This window comes from Sturnus vulgaris, chromosome 3, assembly GCF_052056855.1.
Source record: "Sturnus vulgaris isolate bStuVul1 chromosome 3, bStuVul1.hap1, whole genome shotgun sequence".
Classification (NCBI taxonomy): Eukaryota; Metazoa; Chordata; class Aves; order Passeriformes; family Sturnidae; genus Sturnus; species Sturnus vulgaris.
The window spans coordinates 49573223-49590649 of NC_142245.1; the positions used below are offsets into that span (position 1 = coordinate 49573223).

The 17427-nt window shown below is 39.4% G+C and overlaps 1 protein-coding gene and 1 long non-coding RNA gene across 2 annotated transcripts in view; one reads left to right on the top strand and one right to left on the bottom strand.

Moving 5' to 3' along the window:
• Positions 1–856: 856 nt before the first annotated feature.
• Positions 857–17427, bottom strand: part of ADGB (androglobin) — a 235673-nt gene continuing 219102 nt past the window's right edge. The window contains exon 36 of the mRNA XM_088161594.1: positions 857–1497. Coding sequence (XP_088017720.1) covers positions 1456–1497 — 42 coding nt within the window. The 3' untranslated portion in view covers positions 857–1455. The remainder of the gene's footprint in view (positions 1498–17427) is intronic.
• LOC148224327 (uncharacterized) lies at positions 1496–5451 on the top strand. The gene is made up of 2 exons (XR_015802380.1): positions 1496–4036; positions 5072–5451. It is a non-coding gene; the product is annotated as an uncharacterized LOC148224327 (long non-coding RNA).

A 17427-nucleotide genomic window follows, 5' to 3' on the forward strand; every position in this document is an offset into this window, starting at 1 on the left:
TCTCCTGGCTGCTGCCAGCGCCTGCCGCCGCCCGCCCCCACAACCATCCTCCTCCTCCTCCTCCTCCTGCCGCGGAGGGAGCCTCCCCCGCCTCTCGGTCGCTCCCCCTTGCCTGACAACGCGGAGCGCAGCGCCCCGGGCAGGAGGAGCGGCGGCAGCGATACCGCGGCACCCGGCCCGGCAGCGGCGGGGCGGCCGCTCATGCGCGCTGCGAGCAGCGGCACCCGGATGTGGCGGAGCCGCTCCCCCCGCCCCGCTGCGCCGTGCGGGGGCCGGGGCGGCGTGCGGGGCGCGCCGGGGCGGCCGGGCCCGAGCGCTGCGCTCCGGCAGGGCGGAGGTGGCGGCAGGTAACAGGTGGTGGCGGCCCGAGGCCGCTGCAGGCTGTGCTGTCCCTGCCGCCGGCGCGGCGCTGGAGGCGCTCGACGGCTGCTGCGGAGCCGGGCTCGGAGCGTGGTTTCCCGCGGGACATCCCCCGCGGTGCGCGCCGCGGCCGCAACAGCGCCCGCGGGTCCCGCGGCGGGGCCGTGCGGGGCGGTGGCGGCCGCTGGAGCAGGGACAGCGAGGAGCGGCGACGGGGCTGCGGGAGAGCCCAGAGAAGTGGTGTGATCCGTACCACTCACCCCGAGCGCCGTGCTGGTGCTGCGGCCCCGGCCCGGAGCGCTCGCTGTGCCGCTGGACTGAAGGCTGCGGCCGTGCTGCCCAACACCGCCCGGCGGAGTCAAGGCCAGCCGCCGCAAGGCGAGCGCCGGGGTTACGAAGGTGTTTCCATTCATTCTTATGGCTGCAAAACCAATTTAAACAGTTGGCACAGAGTCAAACGTCTCGTTTTGATCGCCCCTGTTATACAGTGTTCTGTATTTGCTTTTATTTTTCTTTTACTGCTAGCTTGCAGTTTGTGATTATCTAGTCAATGTTCAGAGAGTAGATATTATTCGTCTCAGTCATGTTTCTTTATTCATGAAGGTCATAATTATTTGTGACTCGTTATTGAACTTTGCAGCTAAAATTAACTGGTCGGTCATCCCTTTTGGAGGGAAAACTTGCAGAGATGTGAATCAAGACGTTGGCTCACATTTCCTAGCCTCAGCATGAATGCCTTAGCAGTAGAAAGCTCTGCACACTGGAAAATTGTCCTTTCGGGTGATGTTTCCAGCCTGAATGGCCAGGCATGCTGTGTTAGCACAGTGTCCAGTGTTGTAGTGCACTGAGGGATGAGCATAGTCGGAATGCAGTGGAATAGCTACGATGCAGCCATCTTCATAGCCTCAGAAGTAAAAATCCCACAAACGCCTCTTAAACCTGTCAGCTCTTTTTAATTTGCAGCTGTATTGCCAGCAGGTATATGATGTACAAGCATTTGAAAGAAGCCGAGACAGTTCACATATTCTTGCAAAGTGAACTTACAGCACTGTTCCTTTGTGTCACTAGGACTGTTGGACATTTTCTGAAATAATCTCAGTAAAATGCGAAAGAATGCTTCCAAAGTTGGCAAAAGTCCTAGGAAAAAGAAAGAAGTAGACTTAAATAAGGTTCAGTAAATACCTGATGTAAAAATCAGCTTAATTTTAAGAGATAGATATGTGCAGTTTCAGTATGTCTTTAATTATCTGTAACATATTTTAGCTAACTCTGTATAAATTACAGAAGTAATATCTGTTTTCCCATCTATTCACATATGCTTATTATAACACACTGAACTGGGAAGAAAACTTGCAGAACTTGGCCATGTTTGAATGGTAAATATAAACTGTTACAGGTAAAGACAGGTACATGTATAGCTTTAAGAATGTAAGTTATAGTCCCTTTGAGTCCTCCTGTGGAGCATATTTTGGGCTAGGCTCTGCAAACACTCCTAGATATAACTTTGATAGCACAACTACCCTGATTTGTTATAGGAATATTAATCACAGCAACAAACACCTCAAAACTGGGTGACAAATTAAAGGACATTAAAAGAGCTCTTTTTGTATACTGCAGTCTCTTTCTTACTCTCTATGTACTTGGCCTATGAATGCATTCTCTATTTGGACTGCACATTTTTAGAGGAAAGATGGGATTTGATTTTCAGTTTTCATTAGCACCTAAGAGGAGGACCTTATTCATTATTGCAACATTGTATCAATACCTGCAAACGTTGAAACAAGTGATACAACATACACTAGGTTGGACCAATGCTGGTTCTTCTCCCTGCCTCTTTCAGGTTGATGCCGTTCAAGCAATCAGTGTTTTCTGGGATTTCATCTCTTCCTGTAAAAATGTTTTAAATCATTTTCTCCAGCGAATTAGTGAAAAAATTTGTTGGGTTCACTGGAACATGAATTGGAACAGTAATAGGCTTTTTAATATCATAGTTCAGTGAATATCCTCTTTATCTCTCAGGATTTAGCTGCTGTATTTGAGAGTTTCTTTGGGCCCTTCAGCACTTACACAATAACCACATCCTGTTTTACAAACAAGGCCACTCTTCTTAACCTCCTATCCTACATGTTGCCCACTCAGACCTTCCAGCCTCCAGCGTCAGAAATCACTTGCCATTTTATACCCCGGTCCAAAGTCCAGTATCTTGCACAGCTAGACAAGAAGCAGTCAGACCCAGCTCGTGTGCAACACTGTTGTACTCAACTATGACAGAGTCCAGCTGGAACAGAGCCAGCATTAAATGTTCACGAATTTCTTGGGCCCCAGCAGTGCTGTGGAAATCCCCACCAAAAGAATTCAAATGACCACGTGGCTTAGGTTTTCTTTGCCTGTTATTTCTTACTGATCTTGTTATCTAAGGCTGCTCAAAAATGAGAGAGAGGATCACTTGCTCATTTCTTGATTGATATTCTACAGATACCACATAAACAGCCACTGTTCTCATAGGTATCTGAGACAATGGGGCATGAAGTGTTGTCCTATATATCAGTGCAATCCCACAGACCATAAGTTAGTGTAGGTCAGACTTGTTGGGTCTTTTGCCTCAAGATATTCACAGTAACTTCGCAGATGACTGTAGGGTGTAGTTACCATTGTGCTTATGAGCCTTCTTGGTTGGTTTTGGGGGGGTTGTTTGTTTGTTTTTGTGGGGAGATGTATCACTAGTGTTACCTTGAAGAAGAAAGGCATGATTGTAGTCCCACACGAGCCAGAATGAGTAAAAGCCCACCCAATTATACTGTGTTCTAAGATTTATTGAAATAATCAAGACAAGTGGATAAGTAACGAAGTGAAAGGTCCACACATGGTGTTTGTCCTCAGTTTGTACATGAGCCCCAAAAGCGTTGTGTCCAAAGAAGGCTGCAGGGAATTTGCACACCATGGTGATTATACTCAGCGTATATGAGAAATGGATCATCAGAAGTGACCTCAAGATCCCTGCTTGGCCTCTAACAGCACTAAAGCTTTTGAAAGTCAGTCAATCCAGACTTTGAAGTCCAAGAAGCATGCTTAACTTTCCTGAGAATTTCTTAATGGTGCTTAGTCACTGCAGTCAGGATCGATTGAGCCCTAGCCAAACATTTCCTCGCCATAAATAGAAAGAAACTTGGAAACATTTCTGGACTAATATTCAGGTTGTTCTACTCAAATGTATTGGATAGGCCAGTGTAACCACAGCTCCAAGTAAGTTTTGGAATCTTTCCTGCCTGCTGGGAAACTGCTCAAGCTTTCTAGATTTAGAGCTGTTGCCAAACAAACATCTGTGATTTTTTTTTCCCACAATAATCTGTACTGGTGACAAATCCTAAGGAGGACTTCTAGCTGCAGGTGAGCTTTTTTATTTTTCTGCAGCTTGGTTTGAATAAGCCATAAACGAGACATAAACTAACAGTATATGTCAATTAGCTGGTCAGCTCCAGGAAAAAACTATGCTAGTGCTCTCCATAACCACAGTTGGAGGTGAATTGTCTACTGTTTGTAAATTCCCCCATTTCAGAAACATCCTGATTGACCATGCCTACACCGATAAGATGAATTTCTCCATCAGGAAGCCTATGTGGTCTTTGGCAGGCACACAGATCATGGGGCATCTGGAATAAAAGACCTGTGGAACAGTGTAAGTAGCACCCGTGTATGGATGCCATCAGGCTGTATGGACATACATGACAGGGAGAGGGCACATCCTGCTGCTGCAGAGTCTGCACCAAAATTCCTGCACGCTCAGTTTGGGTCAGCAAATAGAATGACAGGTGCATACATTGGTTGTTGAATCATGAGTTGGCAGGGCTCTACAGCACTGATCTATGCAATCAGCATACCAAATAATATGTAAGTGCCTATGTAGCTGTTGTGCAGAGCTATAGCATGGCAGAAGAAAGGCATGGATGTCTTGGAAGAGTTCAAGGAATTGTTGCCAGTTGAGCACTGTGGGTCTCTGACTGCTGGCAACTACCAATGACAAGAGGTGAACAGCTGTCATGCACGAGCAAGGGAGAGTACATAACGCAAAAGGGAGGAATGACAGCAGCACTGCAGGATAGAAACATGAGAAAGGTTGTGCGGCATTCTCCTCAGTATCTCACATGCTTTTTTGCACCTTTGTCTCACCACTGTCATGCTGGACCAGACAAAGGTGGAGTCAGCTATTAAACTGTGCACTAAAATTTACTGCATCTAATGAAAATATGTGTATTACTTATTATTGAAGTGCAGTGTTGTACTTAGGCTCGTAAAATTCACATCTGTTATGCTTTGGATCTGATCCTTTGTCAATTTATTCCATTCCTTACTAATTATAGCTTTTATGGATACTTTTTTGTGTATGAGTTGATTTCATAATATTTATCTCAAACTGAAGGGGTTTCTGTCTCTGTATTTTTAGGTAAATCATTATTCAGGTACTGTTAGTGGATGGTCAAGATTTACAGGGGGAGCAGGTTATACACACATTCAACACTTAGGTTTTCTTAATGTATTCTAGTTCTTCAGATGTCAAAGCAAAATTACAAATAATGATACTAAGGAATTTCTAATTTTAACATGATCTATGTAAAATTACAAATAATCATACTGAGGAATTTCTAATTTTAACACGATTTATGCAATCACTTCAACATGTAATTAACCTGATGTTTTCTTCAATTCAATCCAGGCACCTTCTTAGCAGTACGTATAAGATTAAGCTACATCCCAAGAAGACACAATTTACTCCACTGACAGAATGACATTCTCATTACCAGTACATAATTTGCATCATTACTCGCCTTTTATCGTATTGCTTCTGTAATTCCATCTATTCTGATGGATATTTGAGACATATTAATGCACAGTCATATTAGCACAGAATAACTGAGATGAGAAGGGATCTCTGGTGATCATCTGGTCCACTGGTCTACTCATGAATTGGATCCAACTTCAAAGTCAGAGCATGTTGCTTACAGTCATGTCTAATTTTTGATTGCTTCCCAAGATGGAGATTCTTTAACCTCTGGGGGTTTTTTTGCTTTATTGCAAAATAAAATTACAATTTCACATTCCTTGTCCAGCATTTCTCTTTTCCCAGTTTTACGTTAATAGCAGGCCTAAGTCAGTATTAAAACCTCAGACATACAATGCTAGTCAGAACAGGTTTTTAGTAATTTAAGGCTGTTATCCACCTGGAAAAATATGGGCCAATAATTTACTGAATAAAGAATATTCTTTCATAGGGATTTATCATACAGATTTTATAGTTTTCAGTTAAGTATAATACAAATGCTTCTTATTACACTGCTACTTTTTGTCCTGTGTGAAGTAAATATGAAATACAATCTGTCTCCATTAAAAGACAGCGAAGTATTAGAAGTGAAATCAACAAAAGCTTTACAAAATAGCTAAATTAAGATGAAGTATGAGTGTCTGCCAAGTGAGGAAGGTTCATTTTGTACTAAATGAATTAAAGCTAAAATATGATGGACAAAACTAATTTATCCATTCTGAAAACAGAATTATAATGGTGCAATGTCTTTCAAATATAGTGATCTGTTTATATGCAGTATTTTGTGTGAAGTGTAGCATTTCAGACAGGATCTTTCATCAGCAAATCATTTAAAGTGATTGTCCAATGCAAGAAAAATATTACTTTTTTTTACTGTTATTCTATGTACAATGCATTAGTTGAAAGGTCTGTAGTTTAACAATTTAGACAAGTACTCAGACTATAGAAACATTAGGCCTTTGTTAAAAATGGCCACTGTTTCACTGTTTTTCTTCTTGCTTTAAATGAAAAGTGGTCAATTACATAAACTGCAAGGCTAAGCAAGCAAGCAAGTGAACAATCCCTTTAGAGATGTTGAAGCTAGAAGATCCAAAAAGCATCAATGTTTCATTCAATTTTATGCTTTTTTTTAAAATACAGTTATCTTTATCCATGTTACCATCTTTCTGTAAATGTAAAGCCTTCTTCAGTATAATAACAACACACATATATATTTTAATTTTATTATTAGCTCCATCCTGTGAGAAAATTTCAGATATCAAGACAATAAAAAGATTTACCACAAAAGTATAAGCATTCTAACATGCATTCTAGCATGCTCTAAACTTCATATGCCTCTTTCTGCATCTTTTCCCCCTCCCTCCCAACTGGTGAGACAGGAGGTAAAATGCAAGGACAGCTGAGACATTTCAAAGAAGATGCTGGTGTGCTCCAATTTAAGAACAACATAATAATCTGAAATTAATGAGCTAAATAATTGTTTCAGAGAAATTAAATGGGTAGCAAGATGAATGGGTCTTAGGAGAAACCTAGAATATGCAGGATTCCAATTTATTAAAGTCATTGATCCTGGCAATTCTCATTTTTCCCATTCTTTAAAATTTTTAGGGTCTGTCCCAAGACAGAACTAGTCAGTGAGCTTTTTGAGTTGGTTTTAGATCCAACAGATGACTTAGTCTAAGACTTTTTGAAGTCCCAATTGAAGCAATTGAACTTTGACATGAATAGATGATTCAATTGAAATCTAGAGGAAATTGTAAGCTTTAACTAGATCATCTCAGTAAGCGCTATAGTGCATGGCATTGTCGTGACCAAAATTCAGACCTGTTGCTGAGATTGGGTTCAGCAACTTGATGTATTATCACGCTTTTCAGCTTTACTTCGGGCAAGGTGTGTAAGAAATCATTAATATCTGCTCCTTCAAATGTCCCTGTGAGTCAGCATCCCTTCTGCTGTAGCACTCCAGTCAGACTGGTTCCAGCATCACTTAGGAATAGCCAACATTTATTAAATTATACCTGTATTTTATAGTCCATTACCATGTAGATGCTCAGTTTGAAAAGATGTTTCTTAAGTAACAGTGGGAGAAAAACTTGACACAGAGGCCCTCCCCCTCCTTAGGCAAGACAGACAGGTTAATGGGAAAAAAGAGATTGCCTTAATTTTAGCAACTGGAAATTGAGATACATACACAAGGGGAGCAGTGCTGGTTTAGTTGTGCAAGTCTGCGGTACAGTCTGTACTGCTGCGTGCAGCTGTGCCTAAATTACAACCTGCAGTAGGAGCCGTTTAATTTGCATTAGTTTTGTATCTCTCCCCTTACACAGAGAGCAAGAAACTTCCCTGGAACAATGTTGAGGTGTGTCTGAAAGGATCCCAGAGGCTGCTGGCACAGCCTGAGGTTACCCACAGCTCTGCCTCCCAGCTAGGGAGCGGAGATCCGTTTTCCCTCTCCATGGCCAGCCCCGCTCCCTCAGTCCTCAGCACACAGCTCCTCATGGAGCCTGAGTGGGCCTTACATTCTGAAGGTTTTAAGGCAAAAATGGCAGCTAAGCCTTTGAAAAACACTCTATATCCCTCTCCATTCCCCATCCCTGTAAGTATCCAAGGCCCAGATGGTCAGGGCTTTGAGCAGCCTGGTCTAGTGGAAGGTGTCCGCCCATGGCAGAGTGGTTGGAATGACATGATCTTTGAACTCCCTTCCAGCCCAGTGTTTTTCTGTGATGATAAATACTGAACTGCAGTAACTCTGGGCCATGAAGGTTTAATTGTAAAGATGGTTTGATACATAGTCAGGGCACTGTGTGAGGGCTGGTGGCTCTGTGGGTCATCGATGGCTGCTTATGGGACTCCACTGGCACAGCCTGGCAAACAGGGTGTGAGACACCCACCAGCCAGGAGCAGGCAACCACGAGGCCCTGGGAGAGCCCCAGGCCTGGGCACCACGGAGAACCTCCATGGGGATGTGCCAAGGCTGGGCTGGGACAGGGGCCCATGGCTGCACAGGGCTATGTCGAGCTGCAGAATGGCCTGGCTGCAGCTTTTCTGGGGAAGGAGTTGATGGCTCCAGGTGCTGACATGGGGTCCTGTGTCATGGGGAGCCCTGGGGGCTGGCAGGGACAGTCAGGGCTGGGAGTGCTCCCAAGGCTTTGGCATTTTTACGCCTACATCTAGAGTAACAATTCATATCTGAAGAGCAGTCTTATGTCCCATGGAAATGTTTTTCTGTGTCATGAATATTTTTGTCTAGAAGTCCAGTAAAAGCAAATTTTTTTCAAGATAAAGGTACATCCCATAAATAACCATTATATCAAGTATCAGTGAGTTATTTTCTTGCTCTATATTTATAATTTGCTGATATATTCTCCATATATCAGCTGATATATTCACGACTTCTGCCTTCCTCCTGCATTCGGGTTTGGAAACAGTCCTGGACATACTGAATGTCAAGAATCCCCTAGAGCCACCACATACTAGAAGCCACCACATGCTTAAGAGATTAATGAGGCTGCTCTGTCTTTAAGTAAGCACTTTGAAATACTTTTATCTGTCTTACTGATCCCACAGTAAACACAGGTTTTTAGAATCAAGAACTTAGGCCATGAACAGTATTTTCAAAGAATTATTCTATTAAAATAGTGTAAGCATAAATTTAGTGAAGTCTATATCTAACAGATGGAGTCTTAACGCCTGTGACTTTGGAGCTTTCAGGTGTTGACAGATGTATTGAAAATGCGTCCTCCCCAAAAAAAAGCATATTAGGCTTTTATCATAAAGTAACTTCAGCTCTGCTGAAATGGAACATACAAGCATTACCAAACATTGTCTTAAACCCCCCTGTGTATGAAACTGTTCACATAATGCTGAGGAAGAACACTTTGTTCCTCACACCTTTTGAAAGAATAGTATCTTTGAGCTAAGTAAACGATTAAGTAAAATAAGAAGTTTATCTCCCTATTATGATCTGCATATGTTCTTATTATTGCTATCCAGTTCTGCATTCAGCACACTAACTCTCATATGCCATATGCAGCCTGTTTTCTCTCAGTCTCTACAGAAAATTACGTGAGCAGTATAATTCTTCCCTTTGGTAGTTCTCTTTGAGGTGGAGAGTTAGTTGCACATATCTGCTGCTGTATTTTTGTACAAGAGAAGGTTTGATCAAAGAAATATGCCTTACACTTCAGCAGAAAATGAAAATATTTGTGACAATACATATTTAATTTAGTGAAGAAATAGGTCTTTGTGTAAACAATAAAGGCAAAGCTTTCTTTAAGGTGAAAGTAGAGAGAAATTTTTCTTCTGTCAATGTACATAGAGTAAGTAAATACATGAATAGCAGTGTTGTTTAAACAGATTTTCCCCATAGAACTCTTGCTTCCAAACATAGCAACCATAGGAAAGTTCAAGCAGTGAAATTCATGCCCAGTAAAAGTAAAACATTCTAAAAGTTAATAGGACCTAATTAGCCTCATATATTTTCATACTGAAAAAAATAAAAATTAAACACATTAAAAGAAGAGCATAATTAGGTGAAAGCAAGACTGCTTTGCTTTTCATATGTTTTGAAAATTATCTTAACCTACTACTACCTAATATTTCGTTTCTAAAGTAATTATGAGTATTGTGTAGTGTCTATGTAATAAACATACAACTTTAAATAGGATTTAGATACCCCACTCTCTCCAGTCAGATCAAAATGGATATTTCTCTTGGATAATACGAAGTATGCAAGTGGGTAAAAAATAGAGTTATCTGGAGGTCAGAGACTTACAGCTCCAATGGATTAACAGAGAAACACATCCCAAAACTGAAGATCCTTTGGTGGAGGTCTCTTCTTTCAACTCCTTCCTGTTTGAATGTGGAATTGTCTGTACTTCAGCTGATCTCAGCTACACAGTATCCCATGAGTAAGAACTATGCTAAGGATTGTGTAACCCTCCACTGCCCTATAATTTAATGAATTTTTCACCTAGTCTTCTTTTATTCAACACTTATACCCCTCAGCTCTTCATTTTATTGCTCTGGTTTAGAAGTCCTATTCCTTTCATGTGACCTAAGCTAGGCTTTAAAATGGAATAAAATGCAGGGAGTTGTGTCTTGTATTACATATAATTATTGCTTTTCTCATAGTGTATGAATTTCTTTTCCTTTCCAACACAGAGCACACACTGTAGCAAAAAAACCCAAACAAGCAAAGAAACAACAAAAACCCCCAAACAAACACAACAACAGAACCACCAAAAAACCCACCCACAAAGAAACCCAACCAAAACTCAAAAAACCTATCAGAAATTAAAATAATGGAAACCTTATACATGGAAAACCCAAACATCACAGGAGGCGGTTTTTAAAGAAAAGAAGAGCACTCTTTCTTTCTGAAGTATCTTTGTATACCTATGAATTATTTTATATGTCTGAGATTACTCTAAAAACATTTGCTTTCTTGACCTTAAAACTGAGAGCAGCCTCAAGGCAAAGAATTTATCTTTAACAGAGAAAAACCCCTCTACAAATAAAGTGAATAACCCTCCTCAGCTTTACTGTCTGGAATAATTTAGTGAAATGTAGGTTGTCAGAGATAAAGGAAAACTTGGTTTATTTTATTTAGTTTCTAATGATGTCCGTCTATCAGCTATTATGTAAAAAAAGTGATTGAGTAGACCTGTGTAAAAGACAAAAAAATGAAAGTAAAAAAACACCTCAGATATAAGTAGCAACTTGAAAACAATAAAAATGTTAACAAAATATTTCAACATATTAATATGTGTATTTACATGTATTTATTAGTGATCTTGAAAAGACAGTTTACAGCATCTAGGCAAGACAAGTAGTCAGAAGATTTCACAAAACTAAAAAGAGCCATATGATTAGCAAAATAAAATGCTTGTAAATTAATATATACAGTGGGAAAATTTCAAATAAAAATATGAATATTTATTTTCATGTTTTAAATTACCAGCATCATGCCTGTAGAAAGCTCAGGGAGAAGTTATGCTTGGTAATAGCAAACCAATGGAATGCATTTCTAAATTTCTAGAAAATACTAATGCATAGTGCACTGAGAGTGAACTTTATCACTGTAAGCACTATTGTGAAATGAAAATAGGTAAGGGGAATCTGACTTGTTTAGGAGAACTGCAAGGCATTGGAGAATAAGTCTACATCACTGAGGAAAGAGAAATCAAGAAAGCATTACTTATATACAATAATAGTGAAAAAGAGAAGATTACGAGGGGTTATGAGAAGGGGATATGTCTATACTTGATATAAAAATGGAAAAATTTAAAAAATGGGAAATACTGAATTAAGAGCTGACAAATTAAAAATTGACATCGGGCTATATCTCTAATACTATACCAAATGAAGTGGTGTAATTTAATAGAAAAAAAAATGATCAGCCAAGAACTGTGAAAGATTTTTGAAGGTATTTGGATGATTAATAAGCACATCCTCTGATAATTAGCAGACAACTCTGAAAAATAATGCATGTAGACACTCATGACCAAATTAATCAGAATTTTGCTGGAGTAGGGAAGGAATTGCTTCTACTGAGGGATGAGTTGCATTTCTTCATTTTGGAGGGTTTTTTCTAACATCCTGTTCTGAATTGTTCACTGCCAGACACAAGATTATATATCCCACTGATTTAATTCCATTGGTAAAATGCTGTTCTACCCCTAAGTAAGGCAACATTTATTTATATTGTCATAGCTATTTTACTTTTGGCTGAGTTTCTTTGTGTTTACAATATTTATAAGTATCTAGATTTCTGTATTGTTAGCAGTTCCCTGATTTATGGTATTTCCCTTCATATTTTGGAACAAGCATTTCCCATCCTCTAAACAATATGGATGGGACAATTAATAACTTTCCAAGTAATAGAAATTAAAAACATTGCCTGTATTGTTTATATGTGTTTGAGAAACTATGTTAAAATTACCTATATTGTGCAAACACCACATCTGACCTTTAAAAACTTTAAAATATTTGGACAAGAATCCTGGAAGACACTTGAAATTCAAGCAGCACTTATGCCTGGATATTTTCACGAAATTTTCAGTGTCTACAAGGAAATGTCTGTTTCTGCAAAATATTTGCAGTGTTTCAGGATTGAATGGAGTTATGAAGGATGTGAACTTTTAACTCTAAAAGCTTTTTACAGACCATTGAATGTACATATAGTTCTTTAAATATCTTTTATTATATATAGGTTTAGCATTCAGATAAGACCATTCAGCATTTAGATTCAGACCATTCAGATCTGTAATTTTAACAGCATATGTGAGTTTTTTCTGCTGTGTTGAGATTTGAGAGTGAGCACTGTAGTGGTTATTTCACTTACAAGTTTTAATATTATCACAATGCTTTTTTCACACCAAAATATTGCAAAGAAATTTACCCTTGAACTATTTGCATCAAAGCAAGCAAATACTTTGTGATAGATAGATAGATAGATAGATAGATAGATAGATGATAGATAGATAGATAGATAGATAGATAGATAGATAGATAGATAGCGTTTTATATATACATTTGTTTTGAGTGAATGTTTTTATTGTGGGGATTAGTAATCAAAATAAGAAGGAAGAGTGAATCAAATGCTAGTCTGAAAAATCAGGCAATCATGCCCTGGAGGCATGAGATTCAGGCCTTGAAGGGCTGCATTTCCCAATGGTAGGATAGCTCACATAAGAAATTCCTGCCACTGGATATGACTGAATTCAACACAGATACAAAGCAGGAGTTACCCCATCATTTTTCAGATACTAGAGTGGCACAAACTATAAAATCCCTAATCAGAGAGAGAAAATTGGTTTTTGATAGGTGTGTTGACTGAAGCCTGTAGCTGTCACTGATCAATTGCCTTGGAGTTTTGCTAGGTTGCTCAGGGTTCAGAATGAATATCCTAAAAGCAACTCCTTCTTTACCCTGAAAGTAAAACTCAGTGTTTTGGTAAAAGCTAATGTGCTCTCAAAGGACAGGGCAAAAAAAATATTTACTTCCCAACATTCCTTTCTACCACAAACTTCTCTTTTGGATTGAACTATTCCTTGCTTTCAGACCTGGCAAAGGAATGAAAAAGTGAGAATTTGTGTTTAAAGAAAAAGCATTGAAGAGCCTGAATACCCTATGAAAGTAGGAATTTCCTTGAGTTTTTCGTTTAACACATAAAATGAGACGAGTCAAAAGAGAGTACAGACAGTTCTCCTGGGGAGGGTTCAAAGAACAACTCAATTCTCTAGCCATCTGGAATCCCCTTATACACCTGTATAAGCCAGACATGCATTACAGTCAATGGTGTGAAGACCCAAAACATCAGGACAATTACTTCTGATCCTTACTGTGGGAAGACCTTCCATCAAGCCTAATATTCTCTTAGTCTGTACAGTCTGATTAAGACGAAATAAAATGAAGTGTCCATACTTAGCCTTCCAACACCATTTGAGACACCTCTATGAAGGGAGCTGGTACTAGGCAGGACAATGATTTGTGAACCTGTTGGCATCCAAAGAGAGCTGAGAGGAAGATATAACTATTGCATGCTTGAGCATGGTCAGTATGAAAGGAGGCATTAACAATTCTTAGCAGTAATATCTCTCTGATTATTAGTGTGTCTTTGCTAACTTTAGTCAGCTATGAAGAACATAATGATGGTGAGATGGTGCATAGTGATGTAGGTCTGAATTTTTTAATAGAAACTCTCTGTGTGACAAATGATGTATTAACTTTAACTTGGACTGAGTCTTTAATATCCTGCCCAGTGAAAGAATCTCAGAAGTCTTATGGGGAATAGCAAATTTCCAGACAACTTTCTCATGAGTCTTTAGAGTTTTCTCAGTTTGATCTTGCAGCTGGTAAGGAAATGAGTAAATTTTGAGGAGTGAACAGCCTCCCAAATCTGTGTTTTACTTTCCTAAATATACCAAGAGACCAGTGTGGTAGTTGTTGCAGTCTCTGCACTGGAAATTGTACTTCACTTATCTGCAGTTGAGAATAATATAAAAAATAAAATTTTTCCTAAGAAAACTTCCTTTTTCTTATGAAAAATATTAGGAATATGCACTTTTCAAAAAGATAATGTGAACTTTACAAAACTGGTGCCTCTTGATATTCATGTAATAAATGACTTTGTTTTTTAATATTGCATTTGCAAGGCTTGTGTTCAAATTTTTTGATTCTGTTCTGAAAATTAGAATTCCGTGTCTATTGACCATCTGTGCTTTTTTTCTTTTAACTAAAATTTGCCAGATTTATAGACAAAGTCTTTCCTAATTGGCAGCAAAGCCAAAACTATTTTGGAGATGTGGAAACCAAGACTGATGTTTTACTGACTCACATATAATGATAATGGACCACCCCCTGGCACCCTAAGCATAACAGAAATAGTTGGTTTGCCTCTAATTAAACTGTTTTAATCACACAGTACATAAGGAAAATGGAATAAGTCCTTTGATTATTGACAATGTAAAACCTGGCTCATTTTTCTCATTGTCTTATTGGAGCTGTGACAAAGCTAAGAAATAAAATGCATATTGTACAAAAGTTGATGTAATATGGCTGACTAAAAGCAGAGAACACAGCTGAAGTGGTGCCCCATGACAAAAAATAGAATAGAGATCCCAAAATCTGAACCTAGCCAAATAAGTGTTAATATTAGGCTGTTGAACAACAGGAAGTTTCAGTGTCTATTCCACTTAGGAGAAAGAATGCAAACATGCTTATATTTACCTCTAAAATAACAAAAGACGATCTTTCACAATAGTTATTTTTAATGCTACTGCATAGCAAATATTTTTTTAACTTATGCAACATAGAAGCCAAGACGATCTCAGTAAATATGGACACAATCTTACCACAGGCCACTGCCAAGCCTAATAAAATTCTCTAAGACATCATTCAGCATTGTATGCCTTTAATAGACATATTTTAGGCACCAAACCCATTATCACTATAAAACTAATAAGTTGTTTGTCTTGAGCAAATTTTAAGAGGTTATAATTTTTTTTTCCACATCTGTAAGGAAAATAATCAAAATACTAATGGATGGAGTGTTGGCATTCATCAGGGCTTTAGCCTAGAACAATAGCTGTAAGCTATTTTGCTATGAGCTCCATTTCTCAAAGCTATGTCAGGTTTCCAAATACCATTATTTCAGAATACCCACATTTTGTTAGTAGCCTCCTATTCTTATCCTAAGTGGTTGCTTTCCAAGGAAGTTCTGGACTGATATCCAACAGATTAAAGGTATTTGGCTGCTCAGCTTGGTTTTTTCCACTCTTAATTTTACTTAGCAGATACCTCACCATTCTCATGGAAGATATTGAAGCAGGAAGAGTGAGGACAAGGGGCACAGGGTACATCTTCTGTCTCCTGGACAGGCTGAGCCATTTCCTGACTTTCTCCTGCTGTTGTAATGCATTTTTGAGTTCACAAATATTACACTTCTGAGGGAATGATGACTTTTGTTTGCAGCTTCCAGAAAAAGAAGTGCCCTTTGTTTGCAGCCTGTCAATAGAATGACCTTTCCCTCCTGCCAATTTATGCTCAAGAACTACACGTGATTGTTTTGCCTTTGCTTCGTGTTTTAAGATCTTCCAAATTTGTTTGATCAATGGTTCAGAAGCTTTCAAACTGACATGAGAAAATACGCATTTTTGCAGACTCATTTTCAGTTGGATCTGAAGCAGCTGAAGTTAGAGATCAGCAAGAATTATCTGTACTTAATGAAGGAAACCTGCTGAATTTCTATAAATGCTTGCCTATGACACATATCCAGAGTTATATAAGCAGTCTGCCATTTATGCAATCTGCTTTGGCAATATTTATATTTGTATTCAAATCTTCCTTGTTAAAATAAATCAAAACCTTGTAATTGCCTATCAGTCAATAACCTGCCTTTTGGAATGTTACCTCAAAGGCAACAACTGCCTTCAAAAGCTGCTATCAGGTTTTCAGAGTTGGTGTAGCCAGCAATACTTTCTTCCCACTATGTTCAAAGCAGATGCTGTCTTTGTAGTTAATTAAACAATGCAGATGCACCAAAATTCCATATATCTGCAACAAAAATTTATAGAGTAACTTCAGATGCATTCTTGCCTGTGTGACTATGTGTAGGTATCGATGTACTTGAATGATTTTGCCTGTACTCCAAGTTCTCTGGCAATCACATGGCCATATTAGCATGGCATTGTATCCAAGCTACAAATCTCTGCTAAGCAGCAGCATATGTTACCCCGAGCACATGTCACATGTTAGCACTGTGATGCTGCTCCTTATCTGCATCTGAGCACTGTAGGTCTCCTACCAATCTCTTTTCTTTCTCTGAAGATCAATGTGAAATTGACGTTAGGCCCTCTGAAATGCTCCATACTGACAGCACGTTTCCCATCAGCAGGATCTGTTATCTCCTGTTGCACTGGGTAATGGCCAAGACCATCTACAGTGGAAGCTTGGACATGTAATGCTCTAGTCTACATGCAACCAGTTATGCCAGCTGTGGGTATCTCAAGTGTCTTTAAAAAACACACCTTAGAAACAACTGCATGCACAACTACATGTGTTCTTTGAGTGACAGGTAGCAGGGATCAGATTTTTTGGTGATTTTATAGAGGACTGTTTGTTTGGTGGCACAACACCTGTCCACTAAGGTTTCTGATTTTTGATAGATTTTAGCAAGTGGCATGCTCCATGCTGTGCACAGGATGGATCACTTGCCTAATTTGCCAAGTCAGGGGCCATGGCTGCATTAGATATATTACATATTAATCGATCTGCACTTCCCTATTGATCTCAAATATAAAAATCTACATTATGTAAATTTCCTGAAAGCTAGGACACATGCAGAACTCACAAATCTAATTTTCTCACAGAGGGTAGGTTTTACATCAAAGAGCAATGTCAAAGGTGAAGTCCCTTAGCCCCAAAGAAACATGTTGAAGAGAATTTTAACCAAACATGAAGATCAAACATGTAGTTATAGCACTGTAAGTTTTTGTGCTGGGGTAAGTTTGGGTGGTGTCTCTGAGCCCTTGGTAGCCTGTGACAAGTAGTTGTATTCCTCTTGCCTTATATGTGGCATCTCACAAAGATGTGCTGTCCTAACTATGCCTTTCAGCTGTGTTTTGATGAAGGCCATGCTGCCCTTCTACCATCTGGCAATTGCACCACGACCACTTCCAAAAGCATCTTAAAATATTATCAGCTCACTCAGTAATTCAGAGGTCATGCCAGTGTTGTTTGCAGCCAAA